Raw genomic sequence first — 13,982 nt, forward strand, 5'->3', positions numbered from 1 at the left:
TGTAACTGTCCTTTACTACCTAGCACTGTTTTGAGCACCTGATAAATATTTGCTCAATCTTCATTATTAGTTTTGGTTTCTCTAAATAAGAAAGCATTGATATCCTGACCAATGCTTCTTGGCACAATTATGTGAAGTCTTGTGAACAGATGGTCACTAATAGCTTCAGGTTTTGTCAGGGGGAAAAATGCCAATTCAGTTTTTCTCTTTGGCTTTTGCTAGCCTTCATTCAACAATTATATGTATGATTGAGAGCTGGACTGTAAGGAAGATTAAATGCCACAGAATTGACACTTCAAATTATGGTATTGGAGAAGACTTTTGGGAATCCTTTGGACAGCAAAGAGATCAAGTCAGTCAACACTTAAAAAACTTAATTCAGGCTATTCACTGAAGCATCAAATACTGAAATTGTAGTTTAAATACTTTGGCCACATAATGAGAAGACAGTATAGAAAAGATCCTGATGTTGGGAAAGATTGAAAGCAAAAGGAAAAGGGGATGACAGAAGATGAGATGAATAGATAGTATCATGGGAGTATTAAACATGAACTTGGACAGACTTTAAAAGATAGTAGAGAATAGAAGGCCCTGATGTGCATGGGGTCTTTACGAGTTGGGCATGATTGAATAACATCATTCAGTAGTATTCTGTTTTTTTCAAATACTTGTACATATAGTTTTCAACATTCATTTTTGTAAGACTTGGTGTTCCAAGTTTTTTCTCCTTCCCTTACCTCCCCTTCCCTAAGACAGCAAGCAGTCTGAAAAAGGTTAAATATATACAATACTTTTAAACATATTTCTATGTTTTGTCATGTTGTACAAGAAAAAATAGAACAAAAGAGGAAAAACCACAAGAAAGAAAAAAACAAAGGTAAAAATGCTATGCTTCAAACCACATTCAGTCTCTGTCTCCATTCTCTAGATATAGATAGCCAAGATTATTGGAATTGTCTGGAAACGCCACATTGTTGAGAAGAGCCAAGTCCATCACAGTTGATCATCACATAATCTTGTTATTTCTGTGTACAATTAAACAACAACATTCATCGGTTATAAAGTTGGAACCGAGTTATGAGAAAGTAACTAAGGTCAGAGGATCATACGTTTTGACCTCAAAGGGACCATAGAGGTCATCTAGTCCAAGCCTCCCATTTTACAGATGAGGAGACAGACCCAGAGAGGTTAAATAAGGATGCCTGGATGACCTAAATACAGATTCAGCACTCTTTCTGCCATGTCACATACCACTCTCACTGCAAACCAGACTTCAGTGACCACTCAGCTCACTGACATCTGGAATTAAGACTAGAATTGCTTGAGTCAGAGCCCCAATGCCAGTGGTGCTGGACTGGCCTTTAAGTCTGGCAGCTGCTCTGCTACTTTCTTCAGTTCCCTGCCTCATTCATCATACCCAGCACTGTAACATGAGATGATTGGTTACAGACTATATTTAGAGGCAAACCTTGCTCTGACTTGCATTATGCTAATACTATACATCCCATACTGCAGCTGTTAGCTATCTAAAGAGAAAGCTTAGTTCCACTTGGCTGAAGGTTGCCATTGGTACAAATTAAAATGATACCTCGAGTTACTTTACAGAGTGATCAGACAAGCCTCCTAAATTCAAAATGTTCCTTATACTTTTTGTTTTCTGAACATTTCCAATAGCCCATTTGTTGCTATATTCAGAGATAATAGATTCCTGTGTTGTTCTATCCCTTTGCATCCAGATGCTTTGAGCGAATATGAAAGATTCCGCCCTTATATTTCACACACTAAAATAGGACCATTCCTTTGAAAGTCATCTTGAAGAACTTTCTTTTAGTTAGCATTCTAACCTCATTAATAGGTAAGTGCTCAAATTTAGCCATGTTAATTGGCTTTAATTCTTATTCATGTTTAGGTTTTTATGGCTTTATTTGCCTTTGGAATAATTTAATACTTGAGTATTAAAAGAGTCACAAGAAAAGTTAATCTTTTCTATGCCCCTCTAGCATTAAAGGTAATTTAATATTTAAACTTACTTGTAACTTCCCTCTCACTTTTGGCTTTTCAATTCTGTAGAACTGTAAAATCTGCAAAATAGGGTTGGGGGGAAGTTAGCATGAAATGCACCTTTCCAACCTTATTTCACACTGTTACCATCACACACTTTGAATTCAATTAACACTAGCTTTCTCCTCTCAACAACTTGCCCCTCCCCCCCAATTCCTCCTGCCAGCCAAACACATTGGCACTGGCTTTTGTGTGAAATTCCTTTTCCCCTGCTCTTGTAATCATCTTGAAAACCAGAAGAAAATATCTATGTATTTTTGCAGCTGATTCCGAGAAAAGGGGAAAGGAGCAGGGAGAAGGAGTGCAAGAGAGACAGATCTAATATTATTTTAAGATGAATGTAGAGTACATTAAAAAAAAAAAAAGTGTCATGAATAAACCCCTTCAAAAGTGTGTGATTAATTTCCCTATTTCTTCTTTTCCTAATAGAAAATACCATTGTAGTTGTTATTTTAAAGTAAATTCTTGGGTTATAATTAATAGGATATGTGATTTTCTTGACACCTTACCAATTGGTCTGTTACCTGTCACACTGGTTTTTCTTAAAAAATACATTTGATTAGGGTTCTTTTCTAATTTATAATCTCACCAAGGCCCTTATGCTTCTCTACAACTTATCTAATTTTCCACAAACCCGAAGCCAGGGAGATCCCAGTTCAAATCTAGCCTTACAACACTGTAACCCTAGATATATCATTTGGCCTCTGCTTTGGTTTCCTCAATTGTAAATCCAGGGTAACAGTAGCCCCTACCTCTCAAGGTTATTGTGAGGATCAAATGGGATAATGTTTCTAAAGCCCTTAGTGTAGTGCCTGGCATATAGTAGGTGTTTAATAAATACTTTTCCCCTTTAACTCTTGTATTTTCAAAACCTCTTTCTTCTTACACATCTAGCCTCAGATACTTACCAGCTGTTGTGACCTTTGTCACTTAATTTTGTTTACTTCAGTTTCTTTATTTGTAAAATGATCTGGAGAAGGAAATGGCAAAAATTGGCCAAAAAACCCCCAAATGACATCATGGAAAAGTCACCACTGAAAAACAACTAAACAAACAAACAAAATCCAATGATAGCCCTACGTCCACTCTTAGATAACCTGCTACTTTATTGTGTTTTTTTTTTTTTTTTGAGGCCATCTGATGTTAACTCCCCCTGCTTATCCTATAGATGTTCCACTCATCACTTCCCAAGCCCCTCTTTCTTCCTGTCTCTAGGTGTTCTTTTCACAGATGTTACTATCCATACTCTTAAATTCTCCTTCCCTCTCTTACATGGATCTTTTTCTCTCTGTTGGTTCTTTGCCAACCATGCTTGGGTTTCCCCACTTTCCCCAAAGTCTTTCAAACTCATCCAGTTACTTATTCCTCTCTATTCCCATCACAATCACACCTCTTGAAAAGATATTCTAGACCTGATAACTCATCTTCATCTATTTCCTCTTCATCTCGTAATCTGACACCATTTCCCACCTTTCTGCTGAAGTCATTCCCTCAGACATTGAACATTTCCTCTTCATTGCCAAATCCCTTGAGGACTTTTTGATTTTATTTTTTCAGATCTCATTTGCCTCTGTAGCATTAGTTACTGACCTCCTTTGGCTTCAGAGACTGTCTACACTGTCCTGATTCTTCCTCTCTGATGACCTATTCTCTCTCTATTTGATTGGTCCTTTTCCTCTTTCTAAACCTTTAAAAGGTCCATTCTCTATTTGGAATCAAGAAGATGTGGTTTCATATTAGGAAAACTATCAATACAATTGGCCATATTAATAATCAAATTAAGAAAAACCATATGATCATCTCAATAGATGCAGAAAAAGCATTTGATAAAATCCAATATCCATTCCTATTAAAAACTCTTGAGAGTATAGGAATAAATGGACTTTTCCTTAAAATAATCAGTAGCATCTATTTAAAACCAGCAGTAAGCATCATATGTAACGGGGACAAACTGCAACCATTCCCAATAAGATCAGGAATAAAGCAAGGTTGCCCACTATCACTGTTACTATTTAATATTGTATTAGAAATGCTAGCTTTGGCAATAAGAGTTGAGAAAGAGATTAAAGGAATAAGAATAGGCAATGAGGAAACCAAATTATCACTCTTTGCTGATGATATGATGGTATACTTAGAGAACCCCAGAGATTCTACCAAAAAGTTATTAGAAACAATCTACACCTTCAGCAAAGTTGCAGGATATAAAATAAACCCACATAAGTCATCAGCATTCTTATATATCACTAACAAAACCCAACAGTTAGAGTTACAAAAAGAAATTCCATTTAAAGTAACTACTGATTGTATAAAATATTTAGGAATCTATCTGCCAAGGGAAAATCAGAAACTTTATGAGCAAAACTACAAAACACTTTCCACACAAATTAAGTCTGATCTAACCAACTGGAAAAATATTAAATGCTCTTGGATTGGGTGAGCAAATATAATAAAGATGACAATACTACCTAAATTAATCTACTTATTTAGCGCTATACCAATCAGACTCCCAAAAAACTACTTTGAAGAATTAGAAAAAATAACAACAAAGTTCATATGGAAAAACAAAAGGTCAAGAATTTCAAGGGAATTAATGAAAAAAAAAATCAAATGAAGGTGGCCTCGCTGTACTAGATCTAAAATTATATTATAAAGCAGCAGTTACTAAAACCATCTGGTATTGGCTAAGAAATGGAATAGGTTAGGTTCAAAGGACAAAACAGCCAATAACTTTAATAATATAGTGTTTGACAAACCCAAAGACACCAGTTTCTGGGATAAGAATGCATTATTTGACAAAAATTGCTGGGAAAATTGGAAATCAGTATGGCAGAAACTAGGCATTGACCCACATTTAACACCGTACACCAAGATAAGGTCAAAATGGGTTCATGACCTAGGCATAAAGAATGAGATGATAAATAAATTGGAAGAGCATAGGATAGTTTACCCCGCAGACCTGTGGAAGAGGGAGGAATTTATGACCAAAGAAGAACTAGAGATCACTATTGACCACAACATAGAAAATTTTGATTATATCAAACTGAAAAGTTTTTGTACAAACAAAACAAATGCAAACAAGATTAGAAGAGAAACAATAAACTGGGAAAACATTTTTACAATCAAAGGTTCTGATAAAGGCCTCATTTCCAAAATATATAGAGAATTGACTCTAATCTATAAGAAATTAAACCATTCTCCAATTGATAAATGGTCAAAGGATATGAAAAGACAATTCTCAGACGAAGAAATTGAAACTATTTATAGACACATGAAAATATGCTCCAAATCATTATTAATCAGAGAAATGCAAATTAAGACAACTCTGAGATACCACTACACACCTGTCAGATTGGCTAGAATGACAGGGAAAGATAATGTGGAATGTTGGAGGGGATGTGGGAAAACAGGGACACTGATACATTGTTGGTGGAATTGTGAACACATCCAGCCATTCTGGAGAGCAATTTGGAACTATGCTCAAAAAGTTATCAAACTGTGCATACCCTTTGATCCAGCAGTGTTTCTACTGAGCTTATATCCCAAAGAGATACTAAAGAAAGGAAAGGGATCTGTATGTGCCAAAATGTTTGTGGCAGCCCTGTTTGTAGTGGCTAGAAGCTGGAAAATGAAAGAATGTCCATCAATTGGAGAATGGTTGAGTAAATTGTGGTATATGAATGTTATGGAATATTATTGTTCTGTAAGGAATGACCAGCAGGATAAATACAGAGAGGCTGGTGAGACTTACATGAACTGAAGCTGAGTGAAATGAGCAGAACCAGGAGATCATTATATACCTCAACAACGATACTGTTTGAGGATGTATTCTGATGGAAGCGGATCTCTTCGATAAAGAGAGCCTTAATTGATCAAAGATGGACAGAAGCAGCTATACCCAGAGAAAGAACACTGGGAAATGAATATAAACTGCTTGCATTTTTGTTTTTCTTCCCAGGTTATTTATACCTTCTGAATTCAATTCTCCCTGTGCAACAAGAAAACTGTTCGGTTCTGCACACATCTATTGTATCTAGGATATACTGCAACCCATTCAACATGTAAAGGACTGCTTGCCACCTGGGGGAAGGGGTGGAGGAAGGGAGGGGAAAAATCGGAACAGAAGTGAATGCAAGGGATAATGCTGTAAAAAATTACCCTGGCATGCGTTCTATCAATAAAAAGTTATTAATATTTAAAAAAATAGAAAAAAAAAGAAGAAGATGTGGTTTCAGATCATTTCTCTCTCATATTCATCAGCTGTGTGGATAGTGGGCATGTTGCTTAATTTCTCTGGACTTCAGTTTCTGCATTTGGCCATTGGCTAAAATGAAACCACTTGTTCCTATCTTAATAAGGTTGCCGACTTTAAAGCACTGCTTTTTTTTTTCTTAAATCTGTCATCCTCATCATTATATACATCCGTTTCCTTGGCAACTCCCTCCCACAACTTCAGGGATCTTTTCTACCTAGATCATTACTAAATCTTTCAAGATCCAGGCCCACATGTCCATCTGTCTACAAGGTGCCCATTCTCATCAGAATGTTCTTCCTGCAGCTCAAACGAAACACATCTGAAACCAAAGATTTCTCCCTAAGCCTGTTCCTCCTGATTTCCTTGTTTCTCTGGGACATCAATTTCCCATGTTTGAAGTCTTTATGTTGTTTCTTCTTCACCTCCCATATCAATATCAATATCAAAAAAGTCCTCCCAGTTTTGCCTCAGGTCTGTCCCCCCTCTCTCTTCACACTCTCAGATAACTTTGGACCATGCCTCTTAACTCCATGCTTGGAAGACTGCCATAGCTTCCTATTAGAAGTAGCTGTCATGCTGGTGCTCCCTTAGTTCCGGTTCTACTTGGGGATGAAATAAGGCACTCGAAAACCATTGAACCATTAGCACAAAGAGGTTCACTTTGCCCTAATATAACAAGAATATATAATAAGTATACAGGTAATTAAGTACTTACTCTGGATGTGTCTCCCCTATCCTCATCTCCATGGAAACATGTCTGGTCATTCAGGCAAGAGATGGTGATGGACATAGGGACTCATGTAATCTTCAGAAAGTCACTGAGTTAGAACAAAGACTTTTTTTATTTTTCTTAGAGAAAACTAAGCCTTATGGAAAGAAGAAAAGATGAGAGACTTTGGCCTCTTCTATGTGATTGATAGAGACCATTGCAAGAAAAGCTGGTTAAGCTACACCCAGCGAAAGAACACTGGGAAATGAGAGTGGACTACAACATAGCATTTGCACTCTTTCTGTTGTTATTTGCCTGTATTTTTGTTTTTCTCCCCAAGTTATTTTTACCTTTCTAAATCTGATTTTTCTTGTGCAAAAAGATAACTATATAAATATGTGTGTGTGTGTGTGTGTGTGTGTGTGTGTATATAGTATTTAACATATACTTTAACATGTATGGGACTGCCTGCCATTAGGGGAGAGGGTGGAGGGAAGGAGGAGAAAAGTTGGAACAGAAGTTTTGGCAAGGGTCAGTGTTGAAAAATTACTCATGTATATGTTCTGTCAATTCAAAGCTATAATTAAAAAAAAAAGAAAGAAAAGCTGATTAATAATTAGTTTTCACCAGCCTTCCTAATAAATTTCCCCACCTCTATTCTCTTCCCCTTTTCCCCAGTCAATTAATCAATAAGCATTTATTAAGTGTCTGCTCTGTGCTGGGCAGTGTCCACATTTGCTTTCTTTGGAGGTAATCACTCCCTTGCTCCAAATTCTATACTCTTATATTCAGTGCCCTCAATAATTTGGTACCAGCTGGGTGGTACAATGGATAGAGGGCTGGAATCTGGAAAACCTGCATTCACATCTGAACTCAGATTCTTATTAGCTGAGTGAGTCCAGGGAAGGTCACCTTCTCTCATTAGCAAAATGAAGCTAACAACATTCTCCTCAAAGGTTGTTGGGAGGATCACATGAAGTAAAATAAGAAAAGGTTTTTGCAAGCTTTAAGAGAGAATCTAAATGTTAGCAATATTATTTTTTAACTAAATTGAATTTTTGTGTTTTCACAGCTGACCTGGCCTCCTTAATGGATAGAACATATGAGAAAAAACTGCCTGTCAGTTCTTTGACAATTTCACGGGTAGGATTTTTTTTTTAAACTTAAAAGTTATTCCTCATGTAAATGACTCAGTGTAAATGAGGGGCATTATAGGTCTTTGAAAAAAAAGACAGCATCAGTCATTTAATCCTTATTTGGCATCTACTATGTTCCTGGCCCTACTAAACTTTGAAGATACAAAGAAAGGCAAAAAGCATTCTCTGTTCAAGAACTTAATAATCTAATTGAAGAGATAACATGAAACAAGTATCTACAAATAGGGGCAACTGGTAGGCACAGTGGATAAAGCACTGGCCTTGGAGGCAGAGGGACTTGAATTCAAATGCAGACTGAGATACTTGACACTAGCTGTACTGCAAGTCTGTTAAACCCAATTGCCTCTGGGGGAAAAAAGAATTAGGTTTCCAAATGCATAAAATAAAACACATAAGACATCTATTTATCTTCTAATGTTACAGGACAAAATGCAAACTTTAGCATGGCCTGTTACCATCCAACTCCTTTCCAAGTCTCATTTCATACTATTGCCATTCAAAGGTAACAAATGATATTGAAATACACTTTTCAAAGGGGCAGTTAGGTGGCAAAGTGGATGAAGTGTCCAACCTGAAGTCAGGAAAACTGGTTCAAATCCAGCCTCAGCTACTTGTAAGTGTATTAACCTGGGCAAGTCACTTCACCAGTTTGCCTCAGTTTCCTCATAGTTAAATGAGCTGGAGAAGGAAATGGTAAATCAGCTCAATGTCTTTGCCAAGAAAACCCCAAATGGGGTCACAGAGAGTCAGACATGATTGGAAGCAACAAACAAATTAGAGGATAAATTGGAGATCACCAGAAAAAGGGAGGCACTGGGATTAAGGCATGTTTGGGAAGGTTTCCTGTATTAGGGGGGATTTTCCAGCTCATTATACAGATGGGGACTCTGAGGCAAAGAGGGTTAAGTGACTTGCCCAGAGTCACATGACTAATACTTTCCTGAACTCATATCTGAACTCGGGGCTCTCTGAGTCCAGGCCTGATGCTCTGTTCACTCTGTCCCCAGCTTCAAGTCCCTTAATCTCTCAGGGTCTCAGGCAATTCTGCAAACTGCTGAGAAGGTGGTAATGAACAAATTTAGGAGAAGTTTATTCATGGGAGCCCTCTTTAACAGCAAAATCTCAACCCCAGTCTAAGAAACTTAATTAAACAAAAATAAAAAATGGTAGGAGAACCATTATGGAGAATTTACTAGTTGTGAAGTCAGAAAACTTGGATTCATAGCCAGGCTCTGCTACTTATCATTTGTGTGTGTGACTTTGGGCCAGTCCCTTAGCTTTTCTTAACTTTCCTTTTTCCTTTTTATAAAATGAGAGAATTTTACTAGATATTCCTGACAACTCTAAATTTGATGACATAGAATATGCATTTTTGTTTTTAAAGATTATGACTCATAGGATTGGCAGTGATGTCATGATTTATTCTTTTAAAATTTTTCCTAAACTCTGGTTTTTATAAAATATGGACTTTTAAAAAATTGTTTATATCCCTTAGGAAAAAAAAATTTTTGTAAGTGGAAAGGACTATAAAAATGAAAATTTGCATTCTTAAATTATTCAGAATAACTCTTGAAAACTAATCTCTCTTCAATCTTTTCCCTCTTTGAGTCATCTTCCACAAGGGACAGAGAGGGAAAACACATTTATTAATCTGGGTGGCAGAAAAATTAGAGTGCCAGGCCTGATGTCAGGAAGACTCATCTTCCTAAGTTCAAATTCAGCCTCAGACACTTACGAGCTGTGTGTACCTGGGCAGATCACTTCATCCTGTCTGCCTTAGTTTCGTCATCTGTTGAATAAGCTGTAGAAGGAAATGGCAAACCTCTCTAGTATCTTTGCCAAAAAGATCCTAAATGAGGTCATAGTGAGTTGGATATGAATGAAAAATGACATTTTATTATTAAAGCACCTATGATGTGCCAGACGGCACTAAGGGCTTTACAAATTTTTTCTCATTTGAGCCTTACAACAACCCTGGGAAGTAGGCACTATTATTATCCTCATTTTACAGTTGAGGAAACTGAGGCAGACAAAGGTTAAATGACTTGCCCAGGGTCTCATAGCTAGCACATGTTTGAGGTTGGATTTGAACTCGGGTCGTCTTGATTTCAAGTTTAACACTATCCATCACACCACTAAGTGACCAGTTAGTATTCTTAAAACAAGACTCATCATGACACTTCCTAGTTCAAAAACCTTCAGATTCCTTTATTGTTTCCAAGATAGAATATAAGCTTTTCTGCTTGGCCTCTAAAGGCTTTCATTATTTGTCTTCACCTTTAATCTTTTAACTTTATTTCATCTCTCCCGCTCCCTTTTCTATGCTCTGGTCTGTTAGAAGATGAAACACTGAGTTCATAAAATAGCTATCTCCATTCCTTCAAACTCCAGCAAGAATTCTCCTGCTCCCCCTCCCCAGCCAGACTCTCATGCCCAGAATCCCCTCCTCCTCAATTCTGCAGTGCAGTAGCTTCCTTCCAAGTACCATGTAGGTACTTTTCCTGTCAAAGTCCTTCCTTGTCCACTTAGTTATTGCTACTGTCTCCCTCTTTAAACTTCCTTGTATATGCTTATCTGCATACATGAGAATGTAATCTCCTTAAAAGTAGGGATTGTTTTATTTTTGTCTTTGGAGACCTATTATCTGCCAGCACTTAGTCTTGAATTAGTAATAAAGGCTTACTAAATGTTTGCTAAATTGAATGGGACTGAAAGTGCACCTAAGTAGGAATTCAAAGACCCTAGGCCTGGTTTTATTTGTGCTGTGATCTTCTTATGTAATCTCAGGAATCCTTTAGATTTTCTGGGACTGCACATAATGATTCCTGCTACAATGAGATGCTAGATAGAAGAGCACTTTGCAAAAATTAAACCTTTCATACACACACAAAATAGATTCAAGGCTCTTAACCTGGGGACGGGAACTTTTTTTTTAAGAAAAATATTGTGATAATTATATTTCAATATAATTGGGTTTTTTTTGTAATTCTGTGTTTTGATTCATTTAAAACAGTTCATTTCTATCTAAGAAAGGGTTCAGAGTTATCCTCAAATTGCCAAAGGAGTTGGTCATATAACAGAGATTCAAAAAGATCTAGCAGAAGGGAAAAAAAGGAAAAATGTGGTTCCTTTGCACTTTTCTCCTTAATGCTTCCTGTGAATTCATAGTTTAGCAGGGAAACAGTCTGTATAGTGTCAGAGAATTTCAGAGACAAGAAGGGATTTGAGGGACTTTCTACTCATCTCTTGCCTATCATTGGAAGGGAGAAGACAAGTGAGTAGTCTGTGAGGTCCCTAATGCTACTGGGAAAACTCTCCTTTCCTCATCCACCTACTTCCCAACTCCTGGCTCTTACTGGCTTGCATAATTTTTTCATGAGCATCTCCTACTGACCCTGATCCTCTTGCTCCATGTTCCTTTCTAGAAATCTACACTAAAGGGCACGTTACAGACCTTTGACAAAGCAGCCTAGAAGCCATAGTGTGAGAAATGATGGGAGAACAATGCCCTGTTTCCACAGATGTCATGATGTAGCTATAAAGATAACAAATTGGAGGGAGAATCAAATCAGTGGTCTATTCTTGGTCAGCATAAGTCACAAAAAGAATTTATTCAAACAGAAAATCAGGATGAAGGGAAGGGTTAAAACATCTCATCTTTGAGTCAAGGAACTGGTTAAACATAAAGTTTTTGATGGGAGACTCAGGCCTAAAACTGCCTAAAACCAGTGGGCATCAATGACAGGCAAGCACCCATGCTTAAAGAACCTCTTGAATATTAACTGACACACCGAGAGGGTGGGATTAGTTGCCATTTTTGAACATGGTAGGGAATCCTATTAAGGAGTGACATGTGAGACTTCTTTAAGGTCTCCTCCTTAGAGGAGAAGGTGGAGGGAAGGAGGAGGAAGTAGGGTTGGGGCAGGATTACAAGATCTAATTGTTGGCTTTGATATTTGTGAGTATGTGGGTAAACTATGGAGTTTTCACACCTGCTTCTGCAGGAATGTATTAAAAAGTTTAAACTGCTTCACTTATCCTGAGTCTGTTTATTCACTGCTCCTTTTTTGAGGTTCAGAATATTATTTCTCACACCACATTGGGCTCACTTGAGATTTTTGTTGTTGTTGTTAAAAAATTTTTAAACATAATTAGTAACCATGAACTAGTAAGTCAATAGAACATAATAATGTTAATAGAGCATAATAAGTCGTTTTTCAGTCACGTCCAACTCTTGTTGACTTCTGGTTGGGATTTTCTTGACAAAGATACTAGAATGGTTGCCATTTCCTTCTCCAGCCTATTTTACAAATGAGGAAACTGAGGTAAACAGGATTTAGTGACTGACCCAGAATCACACAATTAGTAAGTGTTTGAGGCCAGATTTAAATTCAGCTCTCCCTGACTCCAGGGCTGGTGCTCTCTCCTGATGGTTCCCAGAGTTTTTCCAGTACAAGTGTTTATTATCTTTAAAGCAAATATCAATCTGTCCTCACCTGAAGTTTTCGTTTTTTCCCTTCTCAGTTCGTGGACAACATTTCATCCCGAGAAGAGGTAGACCATGCTGAATATTACCTTTACAAGTAAGTTTTCTTTTTCCTGCATTCATATACTTGAGCTGATCACGAGAGGCTCATTTGTTTCTAAGCGGCTGGTGCTTTGTCAAGTGATGTCAGTCCTTTGAAGAGTTGGGCTAACCATTGTGTTTGATGAAAGATCCTATTCCAGTATGGCCTTTTGGCTACTCCATTCCTCAGTTTCTTTAACTATCAAAAATATATTTAAAATATACCTTGCCAGATGAGGAGAATTATGCCCTTCCTAGGAAAGAACAGTAATGAGATTAAGCTCATTTACTATTCCTTTTGTCAAACCCAATCACTAATTTCATTTTTTTTTTTTTTGACTCTGGATTTGATTTAATGCCGTCTGTGGTTATTTTGGTTCATCTGTGCATCTATCAACATATAGCTTTTGTAGCCCTCACTGAGGGAGGTTGGAGGGAGAGAATTGTAAGACTTGTTTTGGGAATGGTCATCTCCTGTGCTTGATAGAGTGATAGGCCATAATCTAACACCGTCCTTTGCTCTAGACATAGTGGAAGAAGCTTAAGGCCTTTAAGTCACAAGGCAATGTGACTAATATGGAGACATATAAAATGAATGAATAAATACAAATATAGCAGGGAATGTATTTACTATGTAAAAACTATTCCTTTTGACTTTTTTTCATGGTTATCCATGTTATATCTTTTCCTCTAAACCTGATTTATTTCTGACTTGTTAAATGAGGAAGTTCCAGTTCTTAAATTATATTAAAATAATTTGTTGCTTAATTAAAAAAACAAACAAACCTCAGGTAGCATTAGCAATAGAATATTTATCTTCTAATAGCAACATTTATATAGAATTTTAAGATTTTCCAAGTGCCTTACAAACATATCATTTGATCTTCATGTCAACCCTTTAGTATAGATATTATTATTATATATTGTTATATTTAATAACATTTTTATCCTTTTTGTAGATAATAATGATAGAATATAGAATTATAAATTTACAGTATGCTTTAAATATTATCTCATTTTGTTCTCACAACTGACCTATGGAGTAGCTGCTATTATTATCCCCATTTTACAGTTGAGGAAAATGAGGCAGATAGAGGTTAAGTGATTTGACCAATAAAAATGAGCCCAAATTTGAAATCAAGACTTCCCAACTCCAGTCCTCAATCTACTGTGCCACCTTTTGTCTGAACGATGAACATAATTTAAATTAGGTCATGTTATGATGCCAATATGTTG

General features: G+C 36.8%; 1 protein-coding gene across 1 annotated transcript in view; it reads left to right on the forward strand.

Moving 5' to 3' along the window:
- MRPS27 (mitochondrial ribosomal protein S27) overlaps positions 1-13,982 on the forward strand; it is a 129,283-nt gene that overhangs the window by 22,691 nt on the left and 92,610 nt on the right. Inside the window, exons 3-4 of the mRNA XM_051992471.1 lie at positions 8,095-8,165; positions 12,704-12,762. Of these exons, the coding sequence (XP_051848431.1) occupies positions 8,095-8,165; positions 12,704-12,762 (130 nt within the window). The remainder of the gene's footprint in view (positions 1-8,094; positions 8,166-12,703; positions 12,763-13,982) is intronic.

This window comes from Antechinus flavipes, chromosome 1 (assembly GCF_016432865.1).
Source record: "Antechinus flavipes isolate AdamAnt ecotype Samford, QLD, Australia chromosome 1, AdamAnt_v2, whole genome shotgun sequence".
NCBI lineage: Eukaryota > Metazoa > Chordata > Mammalia > Dasyuromorphia > Dasyuridae > Antechinus > Antechinus flavipes.